The sequence below is a fragment of the Neofelis nebulosa genome, chromosome 4, assembly GCF_028018385.1.
Source record: "Neofelis nebulosa isolate mNeoNeb1 chromosome 4, mNeoNeb1.pri, whole genome shotgun sequence".
Lineage (NCBI taxonomy): Eukaryota > Metazoa > Chordata > Mammalia > Carnivora > Felidae > Neofelis > Neofelis nebulosa.
Window position 1 is genome coordinate 67,716,616 of NC_080785.1, and position 23,770 is coordinate 67,740,385.

At 44.1% G+C, this 23,770-nt stretch overlaps 1 protein-coding gene across 1 annotated transcript in view; it reads right to left on the bottom strand.

Annotated features, from left to right (window-relative positions):
- NXPH1 (neurexophilin 1) overlaps positions 1-23,565 on the bottom strand; it is a 297,980-nt gene extending 274,415 nt beyond the window's left edge. Inside the window, exons 1-2 of the mRNA XM_058728725.1 lie at positions 21,962-23,565; positions 20,927-21,090 (exon numbers count right to left, since the gene is read on the bottom strand). Of these exons, the coding sequence (XP_058584708.1) occupies positions 20,927-20,980 (54 nt within the window). The 5' untranslated portion in view covers positions 20,981-21,090; positions 21,962-23,565. The remainder of the gene's footprint in view (positions 1-20,926; positions 21,091-21,961) is intronic.
- Between the last annotated feature and the right edge of the window lie 205 nt (positions 23,566-23,770).

Here is a 23,770-nt window from a genome sequence, read left to right on the forward strand (position 1 = left end):
TTTTGTGCTTTGTGTGGGGGGTTTTCTTGGATATGGCACCAAAAGCACAAGCAACAAAAGCAAAAATCCACTCATGGAACCACATTCAATTAAAAAGCTTCTGCACAGCAAAAGAAACAATCAACAAAATGAAAATGCAACCTATGGAATGGGAATAAAAGTTTGCAAATCATAAATATGATAAGAAGTTAATATTTAAAATATGTAAGGATCTCCTGCAACTCAATAGCAAAAAAAAAAAGTCTGATTTAAAAATAGGCAGAAGACTTGCATAGACATTTTCCTAAAGAAGACATACAAATGGCCAACAAGTACATGAAAAGGTGCTCAAAATAGCTAATCATAAGGGAAATGCAAATCAAAATCACAGTGAGATATATCACCTCACACCTGTTAAGATGGCTATTATAAAAAAGAATGGAAAGATCCCAAATGTCCATCGATGGATGAATGGATAAAGGAGATGTGGTATATATATACAATGGAGTATTACTCAGCAATCAAAAAAAGAATGAAATCTTGCCATTTGCAACTACATGGATGGAACTGGAGGGTATTATGCTAAGTGAAATTAGTCAGTCAGAGAAAGAAAAAAATCATGACTTCACTCATATGAGGACTTTAAGAGACAAAACAGATGAACGTAAGGGAAGGGAAACAAAAATAATATAAAAACAGGGAGGAGGACAAAGCAGAAGGGTCTCATAAATATGGAGATAAACTGAGGGTTGCTGGAGGGGTTGTGTGAGGGGGGATGGGCTAAATGGGTAAGGGGCATTAAGGAATCTACTCCTGAAATCATTGCTTCACTATATGCTAACTAATTTGGATGTAAATTTTAAAAAATAAAAAATAAAATTAAAAAAAGAAAGAAAGAAAATGATGCTGGTGAGTTTGTGGAAAAGAGGGAAATACTGGTACACCATTGGTGGGAATGTAAATTAGTACAGTCTCTATAGAAAATAGTATGGAGGTTCTTCAAAAAATTAAAAATAGAATTCTCACATGATCCAGCAATCCCAGTCATGGGTATATATCCGAAGGAAACAAAATCACTATCTCAAAGAGATATACATCTGCACGCTCATGTTCACTGAAGCATTATTAACAATAGCCAGGACATGGAAACAACATAAGTATTATTTAGCCATAATAAAAAAGAAGAAAATCCTGCCATTTGTGACAACATAGATGGATATTGAGGGCCATATGCTAAGTGAAATTAGTCAGAGAAACACAAGTACTGTATGATCTCACTGATATTTGGAATATAAAAACATCGAACTTACAGAAACAGAGAATAGAATGATGGTTGCCAGGGGCTGAAGGGTGGAGGAAATGAGGGTATGTTGGTCAAAGGGTACCAACTTGCAGTTATAAGATGAATAAGTTCTGAGGATCTAAAGCACAGCATGGGAACTATACATACAGCACGGTGACTATAGCTAACAATGCTGTGTTATACGCTTGAAATTTACTATGAGAGCAGAGCTTTAATGTTCTCACCACAACAAAAATGACAAATTGGTAATTATGTGAGGTGAGAAATACGTTAACGAACGTTATTATGGTAAACACTTCCCAATATATATGTGTATCAAATAGTCACTTGTGCACTTTAAACTTACACAATGTTGTCCATCAATTATACCTCAATAAAGCTGGGAAAAAGCTATGAGAGGGGATTGGCTTCAACAAATATTAAATAGCTAGACAGTCATCCTAATGAACATAGTGTTTCTGATGCATACAGGCCAATGGAATAGAAACAGATGTAAGGGTATTTAGTATATGATAAAAGCATCATCTGAAATCACTGAAGCAAACATGAGACATTAAATAAATGATGCTAGGATGTCTGGTTACCGATTGAAAACATAAAATTAAACTAATACTTTACACCATATACAAGACATAAATTCCAAATGGACCAGGGTCCTAAATGTAAAAAAAAATAAAACCACATGTGTACAAGAAAATGTGGATGAATTCCTATATTAACGAGGTATAAGCTAAAGTTCTCTATGACTCAAAATCAACAGAAAATAAAAAGGTCAATAAATATGACTACATTAAAGAATATTTTTAGTTAAAAAAGGAGGAAATTCTAACATATGCTACAACATGGATAAAGCTTAAGGACATTATGTTAAGAGAAATAAGTCAGTCACAAAAGAGCAAATATTGTATGATCCATTTATACGAGGTACTTAGAATAGTTAAATTGGTAGAGATGAAAAGTAGAATCATGGCTGTTAGGGGTGGAGGGTAAAGGAAATGGGGAAGTTGTCATTTAATGGGTACAGAGTCCCAGTTTTACAAGATGAAAACAGTTCTGGAAATTGGTTGCACAACAATGTCAATGTACTTACTACTGAACTGTACACTTAAAAATGATTAAGAGTCAGTTGAGCATCTGACTCTTGGTTTTGGGTCACGTCATGATCTCACAGTTCGTGAATTCAAGCCCCACATTGGACTCTGCATTGACAGTGTGGAGCCTACTTGGGATTCTCTCTTTCCCTCTCTGTCTCTGCCTCTACCCTGCTCACTCTCTCCCTCTGTCTCTCTCTTTCTCAATATAAATAAGCTTTTTAAAAAATGATTAAGGTGGTAAATTTTATGTGCTGCATATTTTACCATAATTAAAAATAGAAACTAATTTTTAAAAATTAATTTTAAACTCTGACCTTGCCAGAGACCTGTGCAAATTAGATTTCTTGGGAAAAAATCCCTCATGAGATTTGTCCCAGAAAAGCAAAGTAGGAAGCACACTCATCTCCTGAGCTATCAAAAGGAGCAATCCACATTGATACTTCCTACCAAGGGGGATCCACTTAATTTTTGCCAGTGCATTTGCAAAACAGAGGAGAATCTGTGAGGTGGTTCTAGCATTAATCCCCATAGCCACCTCACTCCACTCCCCTTCCCCCCACCAACATTTTAATGCTTTACCAGGTACCAACTTCTACAATCCCAAGAAATTTGGAAAAACCAAGACAGGTCTACAGAATGCCTACTGTAAAAACAGATCAAGCATTTAAACAGAGGCATAGAAAATACTTTCTCCTCCCCTCTTCCCATCACACATCACACATGGCTTCGCATAGGTGCCTATCTATTTGCTTAAACTACCTACCATTAATAACTCCTCAGAAAAGGTATGAAATAAAAGCCTATTAAGTCAACATCACATGTTCACATATCCTAGTCTCAAGGCCTTGCAGAGCCCTAAAAAAGGGAAGATATAAAAGATGGTAGAGTGTCAACAGTGTCAACGAAGTTCCAGCCCATAAAGAACCATGATATTAAAGAAGAAAACTATTAGAAAACTATTAGATTCCCTGAATGAACAAAAAGTGGGATAGGAAGAATATCCAATAGGAACTGTTGTTTGAAGTTTCGTCAGTGATAGTAACATATTCAGAGAAAGAATGGATCAAAAGGACTGAATGGGTTTGTTAGCATAGAAAACGGATTCAGAGAAGCAAGCAAGATCATGCATGCTCACCACTCTCAAAGACAGGAAAGCGCAAGACAGAAAGAGAATCTTCACTCTACTTTGGATCCTGCCATGTCCTCTTATGAAATAACCTCAAAGCTTTCTAGATATATAGAGAGAAACGGATGCATCGATATATGGATCTGCATCAAGTTTTGATTACTAATTGGGCTCTCCAGAGCTGCTATATGTGCTTTAGGTATTCTCACAGGAAAAGGGCATTATCAAAATAATGTTCTGGTTGCAGTGAGTCTATTTCTGACTGTTAACTCTGAAAGCACTGGCAAAGTTTAGTTTCTGGGCCTTGGACTAAAGCAGTTTCACCAAGCTGATGCCACCCTGCAGGACCTCAGCTAATAATTTTTCTACCAGCTTTTCTCAGGATTGTTTAATGCACAATATTTAATTAAAAATTTTTCCAGATTTTTAAATAAAAGAGTATGGGGTGGGGCAGCACATCATGGTAATGGAGCCTAGTTACCCAAGTTTTCATGAAGAACCTGAATGCTTCATGAGAAAGAGAACAAATGCTATTCTTGCCTGTTCAACAATCTTGCATAATCGTAAGACTTTTATAAAGACTTATAACCTACCTTTCTAAGTCAGCCATTTGAACACTGAGTTGCATGTAAGATGACCATATAATTTATCATCTATACCAAGATACTTTTGAAAGTAAAAGAAAATTTTGTTTATATCAACAACAAGCATAAAATAGGACTGTCTCAAGCAAACAGAAGTATATTATCATCTTAGTCTTATGGCCTTGATCACTGAATATTCATTAAATACCTACTTAGAAAAATGACTAATTCTCTTTACAATTAAAAACACAACTAGAAACTTTTGAAACAGAATGATCTCAATTCATTAGTCAATAAACAAAATAATTTCCCAAACACAGAAAAACTTAGGATGACATTGGTCTGTTCATCTTCCCCCAAAAAAATTTGTTCAGCTCAGGGTTAGTAAGAAAAAGAAACTCCTACTGCTGCTGATGAAGCCATCTGTGCTTCAAAGACGGCTGACAGGTGCCTCCAGAAGAAGCAATCAAAAGTCATTAACGATCAAAATCATGACAATTAAATACAAGGATCTATTAGGGTCTTATTATCCAAATTTCAATGAAAAGAATTCCAACACTCTCTCCCCCCAAGAGAAGAGCAGTTACTTTAGTTTTTCAATCCATCCGTTGTCCTCTGCTTTTCAGATTATAACTGGAATAGCTTGAGCCCTCAAAATTTTTTAAGAGTACACTCTTCTCTCAGCCAGACCACTTTCATACTAAGGAAATGTATTCTGAGAAGATGTGGCATTTTTAAAAGTTCAAAGTTGAAAGCATACATTCTATAAATAAACCTACAATGAAGTACTAAAAGGTTTATTTCTGATTTCTTATTTCACAAACTAGGAACTAGGCATAAAAATATTGGGTCATAAAATGCTTAAAAAGTAGATTACTAGAAACTAATAGAACACATTATTATCTATTGAGCCAATGATGGGTCAAATGGCATTTTGAATTCTTGCAGAGAATATGAATATGACCTTCATGTATACCATTTACAGAAAGCAATTTTATTTACATTTTTAAATCCACATAAAGGTGAAAGATGATACTGCTGCAAAATGGAACATTTAATTTTTTGCCCCAAGGCATAACTAAGCTCTCCCAAGGTCAAACGTAGCACAAGCCTGAAATGAAACCAGATTCTCCCCCCAGCATCCAATGCCACTTTGGGCAGGAGTATGTTGGGTCTACTTTTATTCTTCAGAAATAGAAAAATTCCTAATTCTAACACGAGTAAGTGTATAGAATATTTGGTGGGCATTTTTCTATTTTATTTTTTAAATCATATATCTAGACTATGATAAGAATGCCTAAGCTAAAATAGTTGAATGTTTGGGACTATTTTGACAATAAGGTATTAAACTAAACAGATATTTTAAAGTTTCTTAGTTTGTATCATCACGCAAAGACTTTACTTTTAAAAGAATATGAATTTGCATCTCTGTCTTATATCCGGTAAGCTGTCGGAACACGGGACTCATGAGAATGCCACAGGAGAAACTAGAGTTTTTGCCTCTTACATGTGGTTATCCCATTACAAATAAACTCTGTTCTCTCCCCACCTCCTTCTGTCCAGACATGGCAAGTAATTCAAAATACAGGTATATGATTTGCTAGGAAAGATACAGATATTATGGATCATTTTAAACTCCATCACAGATGACTATGAAGGTTGTGCTTTATGCCCTGGTCTCACTTATTACCTTACCCTGAGGCCCAGGGATCATTTTTTATATCAGTCAGGTCAATAGATGCAGACTTCCTAAAGAGATTGTGTCCCACATGCCATCAGCATAAGCTTGAGTCACAGCCATTAATATCATACCTGCATTTGTTACCCTTGTATCCCCCATTTGTCAGGAAGCCTCTCCAGAATAACTACATCTAATGATGAAAACAACATTACAGTAACACCACAGCAATTTTATGTGCACTCCAGCTACCCGAATAAGGTCTACCCAGAGCAGTGGAAAAGAAGAACTCTGCGTTAAAGTGGAAAGCAACAGTTACTTCTTTCAAAAACTTTTTAAAATGAGGCTCATTCTCCTGCCCCTCCATTACAGGCACCCATGCATGCATACGTGCATACATACACATACACACACACACACACACACACACACACACACACACACAATATGGTGTAGGAATTAAAAGCACTGACTCGAGAATTATATTGCCTAGGATCGATTATTGCCACCTTGCACTAGATACATTCTCAATGCCTTAATTTCCTCATCTATAAAATGGTGTATTATTAATGATATGACTACAGTGGGCTTAGTAATATATTAACACTAGTCATATCAACAATACTGATACTAATAGTACCTATCATCTCATAGGACTGAGAAAAATAAAATGAAAATGAAAAAAAAAATCCATGGTAAAGTTGCTAAAGTCCTGGCACAGTGCTTGGCTCTGGGTATAAACAGGAATGTAGAACATTTTATCCTCTGCAGTCATCCCATACCTTTCCCAATTCTCATGTCAAATCCAAGACACAAAAAAGTTCTATGTAGGAACTCTTCTTGGGTAATCAGGGCAGTGCCTTGGAAGGAGGCATATGGTGGCAGACAGGAGATATTTTGAGCCATATAGGAGAGGGGTGCTGTGGCTTTCACCTATTAAATTATGTCATCTAGTGCTGCTAGGAGCTTAGGGTGCTGCCACATCTAGGAAGTCAGCTACAATGAACTTTAGTGGAGAAAAGTAGCCCATACCATGGCCAAAGGACCCTGGACTTCAAAACCCAGGAGGCTAGATGTTTTGATTACTTTGTATGAAAATTTTAACAGAATTTCAACTGTTAGCAGTAATTAAAAGCAAAAATTGCTCTCAAATATCAATATTTTATTTTTTTAATGTTTGTTTTTTGAGACAGAGACAGCATGAGTGGGGGAGGGGCAGAGAGAGGGGGAGACACAGAATCTGAAGCAGGCTCCAGGCTCTGAGCTGTCAGCACAGAGCTCCATGCGGGGCTCGAACCCACAGACTGTGCATGACCTGAGCTGAAGTCAGATGCTTAACCGACTGAGCCACACTGGCACCACACAAATATCAATATTTTAAATCAGATCTTAAGAAATGTTCACACTGTTTGCCACCTAAATTAAAACATCACAAAAATTCTCACTCAACTAGGCAATCTGTTCAGTAGGCCTGTCAATTACTTGTGTCTTCATTTCAATAAACACTTGATTGGTTGCTGTGGAAATAGCCATTTTCTTCTGGCTTTACACAATGGTTACTATTCCCATTAAATTCACATGGCTCTCTGGGCAACACTGGGCAACTGTACAGCAATAAACCACTGGGAAAGAAAAGATGGTCCTAGGGTAGAGTCAGCCTTTGCATTCACCCAGATAAGGGCTGTGTTGGGAGCAGGGGAACCGTCCAGAAACCTTCCTGTCTAAAAAGTATCAACACTTTTTTATTTACTAGTTTACCACTTTTATGTGCCAGGCACATGTCAAAGCTCTTTATAGTACGTTACCTCAGTTAATCCTCAATAATAACCGTATGGTTTATGAAGTATTGTTAGTCCCATTTTACAGATATGGAAACTGGGTTCTGAGAGGTTAAAAAGTTTGCCCAAGGTCATCAAAAAGAATGAAATCTTCCCATTTGCAACTACGTGGATGGAACTAGAGGGTATTATGCTAAGTGAAATTAGTCGGAGAAAGATAAACATCATGTGACTTCACTCATACGAGGACCTTAAGACACAGAACAGATGCACACGAGGGAAGGGAAGCCAAAATCATATAAAAACAGGGAGGGGGACAAAACATAAGAGACTTAAATATGGAGAACAAACTGAGGGTTGCTGGAGGGGTTGTGGGAGGGGGGATGGACTAAATGGGTAAGGGGCATTAAGGAATCTACTCCTGAAATCATTGTTGCACTGTATGCCAACTAACTTGGATGTAAATTTGAAAAATTAAAAAACAAGTTTGCCCAAGGTCACAGAACTAAGAAATCACACTGCTATTCTCTTCCAGCTTCTTTCTCTTAACAAGTCTTTTTTAGTGCTACTTCCCTTAAGGGAAGTGAGTGATCTGAGAGAGGGAGAGATCCTGAAATGACTGAAAAACGGCCTGTTTTCTCCCTCCCGTGGCCAGGTCCACATTGGAGCCAACAAGTCATCCACTTTTTCATCATAACTCTTTTTTTAAGCATTTTTTTAAATGTTTATTTTTGAGAGAGAGAGGAACAGAGTGTGAGTCAGGGAGGGACAGAGAGAGAGGGAGACACAGAATCTGAATCAGACTCCAGGCTTCTGAGCTGGCAGCACAGAGCCTGACGCAGGGCCAGAACCTGCCACCCATGAGATCATGACCTGAACCTGGCCGCTGAACTGACTGAGTCACCCAGGCGCCCCTCATCATAACTCTTCTATTTCCACCATGAATTCAGTGTTGACACTTGCACAGGGGCCATGGCATTACCCATTTAGTAGAAATAACAGTAGAAGTAGTCTTGGTAGGATATCAGCCATCTTTCCACATGTGCATTTGCCTTTAAAGCCTCTTGTTTTCTTCACCAGTTGATCAAAGAACAGAAGCAGACTGTAGGGGGCTGGAGGGGGTGTGTGGGTATACATCAATCTGAGAGAGGTGCATGTACATCTAGCCACACATCAATTATAGCCATTCTAATTGTGAAGGACTTCAGTCAAGAATGCAAGGCAGGATTAAACATCTCGGGCCAAACCATTCACTTGTCACGTTTCCAGTCTCCAGCACATTTCAGAGAGCAAAGCTGCAGATCCAAAAGCAGTAGTTCAGCAAACCTGTGCTAATGCCAGATCTGCATTAGTTTGATAATGGCTAGAGATTACGACTGGCTCTTTGGTGCAGCTGTTCATAACTCTGTCTTATTAAACCAAAAGAAATAAGGTTGAAAATCTAACATGAGGCACTCATCATTCAATTATGTATTTCTTGTGAAAGAGGCAAAAACTCTGCCATGTTCTGCAAAATCTCCACATCAATAGCAATTAAGTTTCACATCAAGACCAGAGAAATACTACACTGACTATGCATGAATAACTTCCTTTCATATGCAGTGGTTTGCATCTTTCTCTGTATTTAATTCTGGAAAACAATAAATGACGGTGCCTTGGTACAAGAAATTATATGCAAATAACTGAAAAAGATACGTGAGTAAAGGTATTTTATATTTTCAATTTTAGAGATCATATAGTCAGCCCTATTACCAACATCACAGCTGCAATAAAATTACAGTAACAATAAATTACAATAAATTACAACTCATCATTTTACGAAGAGATTTAGAATCAAACCTGGGATTAATTATAGTATTTTCACTGAAAACTTTTCAAACAGAAAGCGTAACAGAATTCATGTTATCCAGTGCATGTTTTTAAGAGTTTTCTATCAAGCATTGAACAGCATCAGGAATGAATATAGCCAGTTGGTAACTCAGGGCATTGTTTCTTATTTAAAGGAGATGTTAACACAATAATTAAGGGCCCATTTTTACAAAAAGGACAAAAGGGACAAAAAAAGAGTCTAACTATTTTAGGTAGTCTTTGAATGAAATAGGGGGGAAAATAACGTTTTGAAAATGGTTTTTGGCCATTATAATTTTCAATCCAATCAGACAAAATAAGAAAAAAAAAACCTTCATTCTCTAAATGAAAATACACAGTTAAAAAAAGAAAGAAAAGAGAAGAAAGAAATTCATAGTGGGGCTTATGAGATCCAAGTGACAGAATAAAGAAAACCATAGTTTTTAACGTATGTTTAAAGGGAAGAAAAGAATGAAAACCACCAATTTTTCTAAATTTTGCCCACATTTATGGAAAGTAGCTGAAGAGATTTAATAGTGTCATTATATTCAGAAAGTCTCATTTATAAGGAGTTTGAGGCTAAATTAAAACCTCTACTTATTTTCTTCTTCAAAAATTCACATTTAATATTCACAGTCCACAACTCCAATAAGTATATTGTTGATCATTTTAAACAAAATAATAAAAACAATATTGGAAGGTTTTTTTTAATTTTCTTTATAGTAACCCATGGATCTCCTTGTAATCTGGTAAATCAAACAAATGAATCTTTCCTAAAATTTTGATTGTGTACTTCGATGTTGCCTCAGAGTCTTACAATCAGTTTCAAAACTGGTCAAGTACATAAAAGAAGGGGCAGGTTTATGATTAGCACATCAGTTCACAAAGAAGGACAATAAATTTCCATTATATTGTCAAACTCACTCAAAACAATCAAATATTTCACTGAACCATTTACAACTATTGATTGCACACAAAACCTGACTTTATATTCTTCCTATTTTAAGTAGAAGTGATATTTTACAAGGGCTTCACAAGTAAGAGATTGTGAATGTAAAGCAGTCCATTAATTTTATATAAGCTGTTTTATATACCTGTGGGCCTCTAATAACATTCAGCTACAAGGTTACAAGGAGAAGAATCATTTTCTAAAGTTCAGTTGGAGAGGTTGGCGTATATATACATAACTAAAATTCTAGCTGTCATGCCAGCAGTTTCTTTACCAAAATTGCTTTCATTCTGTAGCTGAAAATACTGACATAAACAGGACAGTAGTATAGTGTCAGTTACCAGATTCCTATCAAGGAAATGTTACTGTCAAACTCAAGTTGAAATTTCAAGGCCAGCAACTTAGAAAACAAAAGGATTCCCCACTGTAATTTCCCATGGAATCCTTCAAAAAGGAAATGTACAGATGTATATCTAATCTTCCTCTATATGCGTGTGTGTATGTGCGCGCGCGTGTGTGTGTGTGCGCGCGCGCGCGTGCATTTAATTTGTAAATGAAAAAGACTCTTCTAAATCAGGAAATTTTCTCCAAGCCTTTCTATCATAATTTTTTCTGGTAATAATCTATTTTACAGAAGGAAATCTGTGCCTCCTTCCTTTTAGACTATGACTTTTGGTTTTATTAAAATTCCTCCCGATTTGCAGTGTGATATCTTTGTGTTGGCTCTGGAAGGCCACGTTACTTACTCTATGTATAAATGTGTGCACCGTGGTGGGTTAGGTACAGGGAGGGGCAGAAAAAATGCAGGGCTTTGCAGATGTTTCTTTCTGCTCAGCTTCCTGCATCATAATGCAACTTTGCCATGCTAAGCCCAGTGTACATTTTCATTGAGCGGCTAGCCGGGCCTTTTGTTCCACTAAGTTAGTACAAGCTAATAAATGTCTTTTCACTTTATTGGGACCTCTCTTTAAAAAGACATGACTGTGAGGTCTGGTCTTACAGAGATAGTCTTTCAGACTTGAGAAAAGTAAATTAAAAAGACATTCCTGCTAATATCAAAGCAGGCTTATTACTTCAATATAAGCACTTCCTTAATTTTCCTTCCTCAGCATGCTACATAAATATAAATAAAAAGGCTCTCCACTGGATGCATGTTACATATATCTCACAGAGTTTAATTATAAAGCCTCTAAAAATGAAGATGGTGGGAGGAAATGATGTCAGTAGATCATACAGTTCTGGTATTGAGTTAGCTGACTGTCTCTGACAGCACAGAACAAAGACACTCAGGTAATCACAATATACCATGAAAGGCTGGGCTTGGAGAAAAAGAAAATCCAAGGGGTAAAGAGTATGATTTCTACTTTAGTGCTTGGAACTTCACAATTTTCAACTTTGTTTTCATTAATGTTATTACAGATGTTATTATAATTATGATAATTTTAATGCAATTAAGGAGGAGGAGTTAGGTTTTCTAAATACCACACCCTCTCTTCTCTGCTAGACTGATCAGATATAAAGAAGCGGTGAGGCAGATGAAAGCCAAGTACTCAAAAATACACACATACACACAACACCCCTCAGTTGATCCGTAAAAGCAACGACATTGCAGGAAACAGTGAAGACACCCGAACAAGGAATACAACTTTCATCCCAGTGGCTGCCCACCAGGGGTGGCAGGCAACTTCTAAGAGTAAGAAAGACTTCCCAGGGGTGCGGGCTGCGCAAACAGGGAGAAACAGGAAAACGCTGTGCAATTCACTAGGCAGGACCCTGAACACTGCAGTGACTTCAGTGGGGTTAAGGTAGGTTAAAAACTGCAGCCAGCTGGCCCCGAAGGCAAAACGCTAGCTTCGCGCTGGGAAGAGGAAGGCTATCTCAGCCAGGCCTTCAAGAATACCCTGGAGACGTTGCGCCTGAACCTTTACTTCCATTCCTATTCAGTTCCCGGTCTCTCTTCACCTCCAGATTGGCTCTCTTCTCGCAGGTTTGCCTTTCCCCAAGCCGGTTTCTCACACAGGTTGATGGAGCACTGCCTGCCAGACCTCTGCTCCTTTAATACTGTGGGGATTTGCAGAATCGGGTATCCTGAAAGGATTGACTCTTCCAATAAGGCGAGAGAAACGGACAGAACTTCCCAGCCAACCTTCGCCTTTGACACAGAGAACCCCTAGCGCCAACTCTGGGTACTCCCCGGCTGATTTCTGGACCAAATCAAGCGTGTGACCACCGCCAAAGAGGAACTGCGCACACTTTAAGTGACCGCAGTGACGGTTCTAGAGGGCTCAGAAAGGCCCAGGAAGGATGTGCAACAGCAGCCGGAGAAGGGGAGCGGAGGAAGGAAAAGGGGAGGAGGGACAGTCGTGGTGTAGGAGGGTCTGGGGGTTTGTTCGGGGGGGTTTAGGGGCTTTTTGTTTTGTTAAGTAAATAAGGAGAAATTTCCCCCCACCCCATCCCTGTTCTAATGATGATAGATTCCACGCTGCATCAGGCCCCACGCTGGGGAGCCTAACCACACGGAAAATAATGAGGCTGCATCCCCATTCGTCTGCATTAAAGGCGAGCCGGGCACTTTTGATAGGAAATACATCGATTCCTTTGCCCGGGCCTTGGTTTGTCCTGCTCCCCGTGAATAATTGCTGCTCCTTTAGAAATTCATAATAATTAGGACTTCCCACCCTGCGCCCGCGCCGCTTTTTAAAGGCGCCTGATCCTGGAGGGCGTCTCGGTGGCTCCAGCCGTGTTCCCTGCAGGTGGGAGAGAGAGCATGAATCATCCCCCCCACACACACACACACACACGTGGTTTTACTCTGAAGAGAAAGTTGATTCCCCCTCCAAACCTCAGTTTCCTTGTGTGTCAAATGGGGCTTTTGCGCTGTTAAAGATACAACTTTACATCACTTGATTCATGCCTGTTTGGGAGGAGGGGGAGATTTAACGAACTGTGTGAGGGAATGCGGACAGGGGAGGAGAAAGTGGGAGACACAAGGATTCACCACCCCTCAGCCTAAACTCTGTGGCAATCACGTGACGCCGCAACCACCGATGTTGTGGGGGGAAGGGGTGCAAACGAGCCGATCTGACCACAGGAAACACCGGGACCTAGCTATCCGAGCCCATTGCTCCCGAACGCCTGGGAGGGGGAGGCAGGTCGTTAAAGTCGCGACTGGGCGGTAGAGAAGTGACTGCGGAAAGCGCCAACTCTACTTCTAGAGGGGCCGAGCCCGCGCGGCCGCGGGGGAGGAGGGCTCAGCCGCGGACACCAGGCGGGGCGGAGCCTGTGGCTCTGTCCGTGGTTCTGAACTACCGCTCTGCAGGCCGGGCTGGCACAGCCGCAGGCCACCGAACCATTCAATCTCGTACCCGCGACCTCCCTCCGGAGAACTGCTGCAGTCCTGCCTGCTGCCCCAGAAGCGCCGAAGCTCGGCGGCGTCGACAAAAAGTTCCCCTGAAGCAACGCTTTGGTGGGAAGGCTTGGATTCCAGACGCGAGAAGGCTGCACCTGTGTTTTCTCCAACCAGCTGGGATTGCTCGAGGTCACCTGAGGCTAAGAGCAGACAATAGAGCGTGCGTAGCTGTGGCGGCGGCGACTCCCGCCCGGAAACTTCGCGGGGCCCGAACACTCTGCGGCTTTGGTGAGATGGCTGTGTTTTCCGACTCTAGGGTATGAAGCCTACGTCGAAGAAAGTTTCTGGCTCCTAAACTGCAGAAGACGACTTGATATGGCCTTTAAAATCAATGGATGGGGAGGCGTTCTGAGACCTAGGGCGGGATGTGTCAGGAGGACCCCCCTTCCCTCCGGTGGGGAGAGGGAGTCCAACCTCCCTTGGCGGCCTTCGCCGCCACTGCCTCGGATCCTTCCCGTCAGGATCCATTAGGCTTACGAGGGTGATGGGCGAGGCCTGGCCGGAGTCAGGTTCAGCAGAGACGCGCAGAGCCCCCACGAGCCAGTTTCTAAGGAAACCCTCAGTATTTCTCAGCAGCAATTTGTCTTATTGTAGGAGAAAGAAGCAGTACAAGAAAAGCCTCTCGGTTCTCCATTCTCATGCAGATGAGGTGATGCGCTCCGGCTGCGGCCTGTGTATCCCCCTCCCCATCGTATTTCCGGCTTGAACAAGTAAAATACCCTCATTAATTTAAAGGAAGTTGGAGCGTCAGAAGGCGTTTCGCTACTTGCGGCGGCCGGAGAGGCAAGTAGTGCACTCTCGCTGCTCCTGGGACCCCACTGCGCTCACTATCCCAAACCCCCGCTCGCCACCTTGCTTTCCACCGTCCCGAGCACCCGACTAAACGCCAAAGGAACTTTCTGTAACGAAGGGCACCTGAAAAAAGATTTCTCTCCCTCCCACCCCCACCTCACCCCCGCCAGCCCTCGCCTCCGTAGTAAACAAAATATGCCAGAAAAAGCTGTTTACAGACGGGGTAATTAGGTTTTCAGCCAGCAGCAGAAACGCGGCGCGCTCATTAGAAGTTTAAACAAACAGCCAGCAACCCTCGAGGGCAGACTGCAAAGTTGGAAAATGCGCAAACGTGCGCCTAGGCGCGCGGAGGGGCACGAAGAAGCCGCCAATATATATCATCTCAATAAAAAGCCGCTCTTGGAAAGCTTGCATAGTAATTGAGATGGGCGCTCTTTTCTGATCTGGGTTGGCATTTCCTCATCTCGAGCTGACAGAGCCAACTCAGGAAATTGCGGGTAATATTCATCTGGGGAGCACTTTCATTAAACGTAATTCATTCGACTTTCACAATAAATTGAGTGACATCCTTACAGCGGAACCTTTTTATCCTTGATTAAGTGCTTGCCAAGCTTTGGTTTCCCACTTTATTGTCACATTCCTTCAAGCAGAGTCGTCAACATGCCAATCGACAGCAGAAAAAATGTGCGCGTCTTGTTTACCAAGCTCCGGGAGGGGTTAGTGCTGAGATAGAGAAAAAGAGCTGGTCGGGAGCTTGAGTAGCGGATAAATCAAGACAGCAACTTCCTGCAAACACGCGTCGGGACCTGAGGAATGGTGGCGAGTAGACGGCAGGTGGGGGGGCGGGGGGGGGGGGAGGCGAGAGAGTATACCCAACTTACCACCCCGCTGCTCCTGTACGCAGCCGACCCCGACCGCCCCTCGACCGCCCCTCGCCTGTCTGACTAGTCCGCCTCCCTCCATTAATTAAAATAGTTAAAGACTTTTAAGGTCTTAGAATGAGATCTGAAGATCCTACAGGACTTGGTTGCTTTAAGGGAACTTTACAGAATCGAATCAAAGCTAGGCATCTTATTTAAAAACAAACAAAAAACTCTGAAAGAATCCACACTCCCTAACTTGCCACTGGAAAGCAAGCAAACTTTCAGAGCCTCTATCGGCTTTCTTTCTGGGCGCAAGGGTGCAACAAAAGTGTTATTTCTCATTCCCAAGATTCCCTTTTGACTCTTTGAACAAACGCTGCCAGAGCCAAACTCATTCTAGGTTCTTCAGACCCCGGAATTCCAAGAGAAGCTGAGGACCGCCTCGATAATTCAGGACTGGGAGAGATCAGGAAGGCGTCCCTTTGCCAATCGGTGGTCCCTTCTCCCTCACCCCCTATAAAATCAAAGAAGGCCAAGACAGAAAATTGCTTATTTGAAAAAGCAATATCCAAATGTTTTCATCACTCAAATGTCCTTTTGAAAATATTGTCCACGGTGGTTATTACCTGGACAATGCTGTCAATTTCTGTAGTCTGCAGAAAATTTTCCCTCATATAAAAAAGTAGGACATTGGGCACCTGTCTCAAAAAAATCAACCAATTTCCCTGCCACCAGATATATTTTTCACCCAGACAACACTTTCATTAAGGAGGAAATAGCAGTCAACAATTCAAAGCCAAACAGAAATCAACTTCACACAAAGAAGAGCCACGAACTTAATGGCTTTCCGGGAAAACAGCTGAGAAAGTTGGAGTAATTCTGGTTCTCCCCTTCTGATACTGAAGGCAGTTTCCTCCAGAAGCTATTACTAGAAGGCCCCACACCACAATAATCCTCCTGAAGTGTGGCAGAAGGACAACCCACCCAAGCGCTTCCTACCACCCAGGGAGCTTTCTTGGTCAATGGATAGTTGAACATTTCAGGAAAATACCTGGGATAGTAACAACTTTTCCTCCCACAGAGCCCTAGAGTATGTCTTGGGACTGATGAGTTCTCATGTTAGGCTGCTGGGGTACAGTCTTCTTCAAAAATCTAGGTTTAATCCTGTATCAGGAAGGCTGACCCAGGATAGAAAACTCTGGAAATGCAGCAGGGGCGGGGAACTTTTAGTACTGTCTCCAAGAACTGGGCTTAATAGAAAACACTGAATAACTGTTAGGTAGTTAATGCACTTTTCTTTTTAGGAATAAACCCAAATTGTAAAATTTTCAGTGGGCAGTGGCTTAATTTTCCAAGGATATAAAGTGCTTATACCTAATCCAAAGGACAGAGATTGGTGGTCTCTCTCCTGCTGTTTTTCCTCAGCTTCCTCAGTTCTTAACAGCCATCTTCACACTGCGTGAAGTTCACCCAAACGGTCTGGCTTCTAATAGTGTGGAGGTAGTATTCCATGGATTTATTAATCATTCTTTAGTCTCTGTTAAAAATTGGTGCGGAACTCATATTTTAAGGACACTCTAATTTTGAGGGAATAACTGACTCAAAATCTTTTTTAAGGACAAGGTTTGGAAAGAATTTTTCAATTCATGCCCATATTGGTTAAAAAAGCAACCAGATTATTAGCGATTTTAATTCCTATCAGAACTAGTGGGGCCTAAATTGGAGAGTGAAGAGCCTCTTCTCATGAGAACAGAACTGTGGATGTGTGACTGACCACAATAACATCATTCAACCCCTTGTCACATTCCCTGGACTCAATTTCTGAATAACATTTTTGTTGACATGCCCAGGGATTGCTCATTAGACTCAGTTCTCAACTCTGAAAATTGCCATAGGTGAGCCCCCAACAAGACACCTCTGCTTTCTACAGGGAGGTGCTCTCCCTGAGTGCCCTGGCCTATCCTTCAGTTTGATCCACTGAGAATGACCCAATTTAGGACTCCCTTTCTTCAAGACCAGAAACCACATTTTCCTAGTTTATCCAGTGTGTGCTTCAATTCAGTTAAAATGCTATCGTCCTGTTACCCATTCTGTCATACTGAAAACATCTGGGAATCAGTCCAGAACTGACAGGAGAATAAAGATTGTAGGACTTTTTTTTTTTTTTACACAAGTATTGTTATGCCATAGGTTCCTCTCCTGCTGAATTGAGACTTTTAAATAAATCTACAATACACAAAATTCAATGGACAGAAAATTTCCTTGCCTTTATTTTTTTTAATGGTTTCCAATTCCCCTGCTTTTATGGCTGGAGTTAGCCCTGTGGTGATTTTTTAATATGCCAGCTAATATGCTTCAGAAGGTTACTTTGTAGACACATTTCTAATTAACTTCCCTTTGCAGTACTAAATTCGCTTCCAGTTTGAAATAGGACAGACTCATCTCACAATAAACACAAAAACACTCAAAATCCTCAACCTAGAACAGGCATTCAAAGAACTCTGGGCCAAGAAACATACTCTGAGAACATTCACCCAAATACAGGCAGGAGACTGTGGCTTAAGAATAGAGCATTGAATGCTCTCTACAGAGAACTGATTTTCATTAAAAAAAAAAAAAATCCACAATTTGGGAATATTTAAGGTATTTGTCAATAAGCAGAAGCACAAATATTTTTGTGTAAGAAATACCTAAACAAATCTTGTTCCCTGGACATAATGTAGTGATCACTCCTTGGAAAACATAACTGGGATTCCAGGGGCTGAAAAGGGAAAGGAAGGTGCACTGTGCTATCAGCTAGAAGGCAATGCATAAACAGAGCACCCTGTCACTTACCTTGTGGTGTGAACTCATAAAGACATAAAATTACTCATTAAACTCCTTCTTGGCTATGGCAACTCAAGGAGAAAAATAAAATAAAATAATGGTTTTGCCACCCCTGCCTTCTTGGAGTATAACTTCAAGCAGCTCCTGATAAACTGCATGCATCTATTGTAGTTTCTGGCAAAGACCTGGGATGTTCTAAGGTACAACTACAAATAAATGATAAATTCAGTTACAGTATGAGGTGTTTTAAAACAGATGGAGAAAGAAGCTTTGACCATTTCTTGGTCCCACTGCCCTAGAGCTTTAATCAAGGCTCTCCACTTCCTTAACTGCCTAGAACCAACCTGTCCTGACTGTCCAATTCACCCTTTTAAGCTCATTTCCATGGTAAAAATCAGCTCTCTGCTCCTCCAGGAAAACATCTTGGAATTCTGTGGGCAAATAACCAGAGGATTACAATCCCTGGAAATACTACTTTGGGTCACAGCCACCAGCCTTTTGTTTTTGTGGTTTCTAATCCCCGACACACAAAACAACTTTAGATCCGAAAGAAAAGGATGGACTTCTAAATCACCTTCTCTATTTTATTGTTCACATTTTGTATTGTTTTGAGTGAGATTGGAAAAATTGTCTCCTTTCTCTGTATTGCCAAAAGGCATTCAGGTAATGAAGTCTGTAACTAAACGGTAATTGAATCAGCATAATTTGCACACTGAATGGTTTTCAAATGCTCCCAGTTTACAATTAAAGGAGAATTAATGCGCTTGTTGTTGAGAACGCAGCGCATTAGAATAAATCCAGCACTGTTGTTGTAATGAGTGGAAAACGGTTTAACTGCCAACAAACACATTTAAAATTTAACACAACGTATTGATTTCACTTCTGCTTTTGATAGATTATTTCACAGACTATCGAAATACTTGCTCCAAGCAATAAACTGCACCACGGTCGGGAGCCTTTGCCGTGTGTGTGAGCACAGTCCAAGGACAATAAGAACAGTCCTGAGGTTCAGGTCATGCGTAAAGGTATGCAGAGGAAAGGGGCAGAAGGTTTTCCATGGTCAAGGGAATCGTTAATATCCCTCCTCTGTAGCTTTCATTTTGCCGTCCCTCCCTTCTTTCAAAAAACAATTTCTCTATTTTCTCTGGTCAAACTTTCTGTCCTCGGTCTTTGGGCTCTCAATGTCAGTGGGTTGACTGGACACAGATGGGGGCAAGAATGATTGAAGATGGTAAATGGGAAGGACAATTTTTACATTCTGTCTGCGTTCCAGTCTAGGAAAGCACAGACTTCGGTGACAGAGTCAGAAAGGCTGTTCTTTTGGATTGGCTGCCCTGGCTTTCACCTGTTTACCCCAAGGTGTCCTGTAGGCGAGGACACTGACGCGCAGCGCCCTCTGGCGTCCACGGCTGTGATAGGCGATAAAGATGCAAAGACAGGCAACACTGAGGGTTCTTGGATTGAAGCTGAAACCCGTGGAATGCACACGCCCCACATACATATTCACACACGCGTATACATACACACTCATTAACATACACAGAGTTCACACAACTAGCAGCCCCTCAGTCACATGCACCGGGGCAACAGCTGGGAAATGTTCTCAGGTTAGCAACACTTTTGCTCCCAAGCTTGTGGGTTCTGAAACCCTTGGGACTGAGGGACCGCACCGACCCCCCCATCCCCCGCCCCATCCCGTTTATCCAGCCCCGTTGGAGAGCTCAGGCCGCCCCAGCGCTCCTCGCCCCTAGTCAGAACTCACTGAGCCCTCTGTGTGCTCTTGTGAAATAAGCTATGGGGAGTCGGTGCACAGAGCACAACTTTGCCAGCAGGGTGCGAGTGTCCCTGGCCCTCCCTGTAGCCAGATAGGAGAAACTGCTCCCTCCGTCTTGGCTCCACGCGGTGCCCACCTCTACCAATTCACCTCCACCCCAGTTCCAACTGTGTGCAAAATCCGGACCCCCGAAACTCCATTCCAGAAAGACACGGCAGCGGCTGGCTCTGTTTAGTATTCCCTTCCTGACCACAAGGTCCGCCATTCCCTAGTAAGGGGATCGGCGCTGGAACTGGGGTTCAGTTATTTGGTGGAAAGGAGAGCTAGGGAGGAGAGCCACTATTTGTTTTGCCAGGGCACCCCTGACTTAACTCTTTCTGATCTGATCGCTTGTGGTGCTCATATCTGATTAACTTGTCCTGTGTGAACCCTACGAGTCGAACAAAGTTACCTGTACTTCTTTACGTGCCATATCTCCAAACTGGGGGACTAGGTGGGTGGATTCACTTTCAAAGTCACAGACCCGGGCAGATTCGTGCTCCGCACTCTCTACCTCCATTTCCTTTCGTTTAAACTCTGGATGAACTAATGAGAGTTCCATGTCTTACACCCTTTCTCTCTGTCCTGTCTCCCCATAAAGCATCCCGTCCCACTATCTCCTCGGTTTCTGGGGGTCTAGGGCACCCTATACCATGTTCGGAATCACGCACAGGAGAGGGAGGACCGGAGCAAGAAGTGAGGGTGGGAACCCCGGAAAATCCCGCAGGGATCCAGACACCAGCTTGCCAAAGTTGTTCCAACACGGTCGCTAGGAACGCTGCTCTCGCTGAACTGGCAGTCTCACCCGCCTCCCGCGCGCCCCTGGGTGTCTGGCCTCGCGACCAGGGTGGGATTGCGGGGGCGCCGGATCCGCAGCGACTTACCAAGTAGACGGTGGGCTGCAGGAGGAGAAGCACGTACCAGCACGCAGCCTGCATCCTCCCGCGTCTCAAACTTCCTCGGCGGTGCTTTCGCTGAGTCTTTGTTCCTTCAAAAACATAGATCCACCTGACATCCACTTTACAGAGCAAGGAGCGCTCTCAGCAGCCTAGATACAAATGAAATTAGACATCCCATGACCACGCGGGCAAGGTTAGGCTTGGCAACCAAGCGGGGAAAGGGGGTCGTGGAAGGGAGGGGTGGACCAAACACCCGAAGTGGGTAGGGGCAGGAAAAATTGAAAAGCAAGTAAATCCAGCGCCTGAAAGCAGCGAGCGCGCGGTCCGCAGGCAGGCGGGCAGGAGGGTAGGAGGATGAAGGGCTCCTTGCGCCCTGCGCTCCTCGGGTGCGTGTTCCCCGGCGGTGGAGACAGGAGGTGGCGGAGCTCACAGAGCCGCGTGCAAGCTGGTTCGGAGCCCAAACGTCTTTGGCAGAGAGACCTGCCCTAGTGTTTGATGGCCAGGCGGCTCGGACTTAAAGGCGGCGGCTGGTTCTTCGCCAGCCCTGGCAGGGCTCACACACGTACACACCAGCAGAGAGATGGAGAGAGAAAGAGAGAGAGAAAGCGAGCTAGAGAGACTGGGGCGGGGGGGGGGGGGGTGGCACGGGAAGAGGAAGGGGTAGGTAGAGCTGACCAGGATTAGGTGCTGGGTATCTTCACCCGTTCGGTGGAGTGGGGGTGGGGAAAAGGAATGCAATTTGCATACAGTAAAGCCGGGCTCAGTTTACCCATTCGAGCCCCCTGCACAAAGAGAGATACACGCGCATACAAGCACATCTTTGCCACTACTTTTTTATTTCGAGCCAAGGGACACAGTCAATCGCTAACTTCTAGAGTGGGAGCCTGCCCCGGTCTGTGAGGTCACCCGCCAGGCGCACTCTGTCCCCCAACCAGTGGCCTGCCCGCCGCCCCTCTCTGGTGTCCCACCATCCCGCCCCAAAATACCCTCTCCGGGACTGTGGAGGCGAAGTGTACGTACCGCACAGGACTGGGGGCGAATTCGGCGAGCAGGGACCGCTCTGGGCAGGCTCCATGGAGGAGCTACTCGGGCCTGGCGTCTCCGGCGCCCCGGACATGCCCTCCCTGGCGCTTCATCTCCATGCTCAGGCGCGGACCGGTCCCGCTGCCTCGTTCAGCCTCGGCGGAGTCCGCGTCTCAGTGCCCGGGTGGCGCTCAGGCTTGGTTCCGTGGGAGCCTAGGCTCGGCACAGTTTGATTCACGGTGCAGGAAACTTAAGAGGCAAGAGAGGGAGGGGGAAGCAGAGGAGAAAAGAGAGGAAGAGAGAAAGGGAGGGAGTGAGAGAGGGAGGGAGAAGCGAATGTGCCGGACAGACTGGGACTGCCAGCGCAGGCTCTGGGACACGCAGCCCGGGGCTCCTTGCCTTCCCAAGCTGCCGAAGGATGGTGGCAATGACTTAAGGGGAGGAGACTGGACTTGAACTCGAGAGAGGAACACTGGCCTTTCGGAAGAAAAAAGCCACACGGCGGGCGCAAACGGTCCGAGTTTCTGAGGGAGGGGTGAGGTGGCAAGACCTGAAGGCTCCCGGCGCACGAGTAGCTGCACGTCTACCACGACACTGGGAAGCCAAGGAACCACTCCAGAGCCGAGTCGCAGGCCCCGTGCACGGTCCTGCCCGGCCACTGGGGGACGCTCTGGAGCGCGCTGGGGTTCGGGGCGCCGACGAAGCCGTTCTTTCTCCGTAGGTCCGCAGCTCGCGGCGCCTACCTTCCCGACACTGGCAATTACATTGGCGAGTGGGTCAACGATTCCTCAGAGACTAATTAATACCCCGAGTAAATAGATCCCGCTCCCAGGCTCTCGGAGGGCCGGACTCGCAGGGAGAAGTGGCTCCTACGGTGTCTCTGGTGGCCCCAGCGCCCAGTCCCCGGGGGGCGTGAGGAGAACTGCGACAGCCAGAGGAGTAACCGGGAGCGTGGTGGGGCGGTGCGTAGGGCAGGAACGGGAGCAGGCGGGTGCAGGGCCCCCCAGCCCGCCTCGGGCGCCGACGCGGGGCGCCACCGACCTGTGGCTGCGGGGCGCGATGCGGGGGCGCTGCGGACCGCCAGCCATTCAGCGCGCGACAGCTGAGAGGACTGGGCGACCTTGCGCGTTCGACTCCTCGCCGAGGGCTGGGCAAGTGAGAGGAGGAGTGGGGTGGAGGGGGGACTCCGGTGGATGCCTTGAGCCTTCGCCACCTCCCTCGTTCCTGACACCTCCTACCAACCAGCGTCTCCCACTCTCGGCCTCTTCGCTCTGACTTTCGCTGTCTTTCTCCCTTTCTCCCTTGCTGTCTCTCTTTTCGGTATCGTCTTTTTATCTCCTTTCTCTTTCTTGTGCTCTGTGCCTGTCCTTCGGCCGCATCTTTCTACCTTTCTCTGTCTCTTTCAGGATTTCTGACTCTCTCCATCTCTGTATTTCTGTCTTTACCTCACCCCGCCATTTCCTCTCAAACCTTGCCCTTTTCTTCTTCCCTTCACTCTCTCCAGAGCGCAACCCTCAGGCCAGCGTCGCCCATACCCGGGGTGACATCCCAGGACCAGGCCCTTCTACTGCTGGCCAGGCCGCCAGCACCTCCTCACGGTGCCCAGACTCGGTCCACAAGTGTGAGCAAGGCAAAAAGCACTCTTCTTCCCCCCACTTCCCTGGTTACCTCTCCCAGCCCTGCTTCACCAGAGCTTGACCTGGAATGATGCCCTCTGCACAGTGAAGGCTCCATAATCATCCATCTGTAAGAGTTGGGCTGAAATTTATCTCAGGACCTCTAGTTGATGGCATCAAAATAGAATCA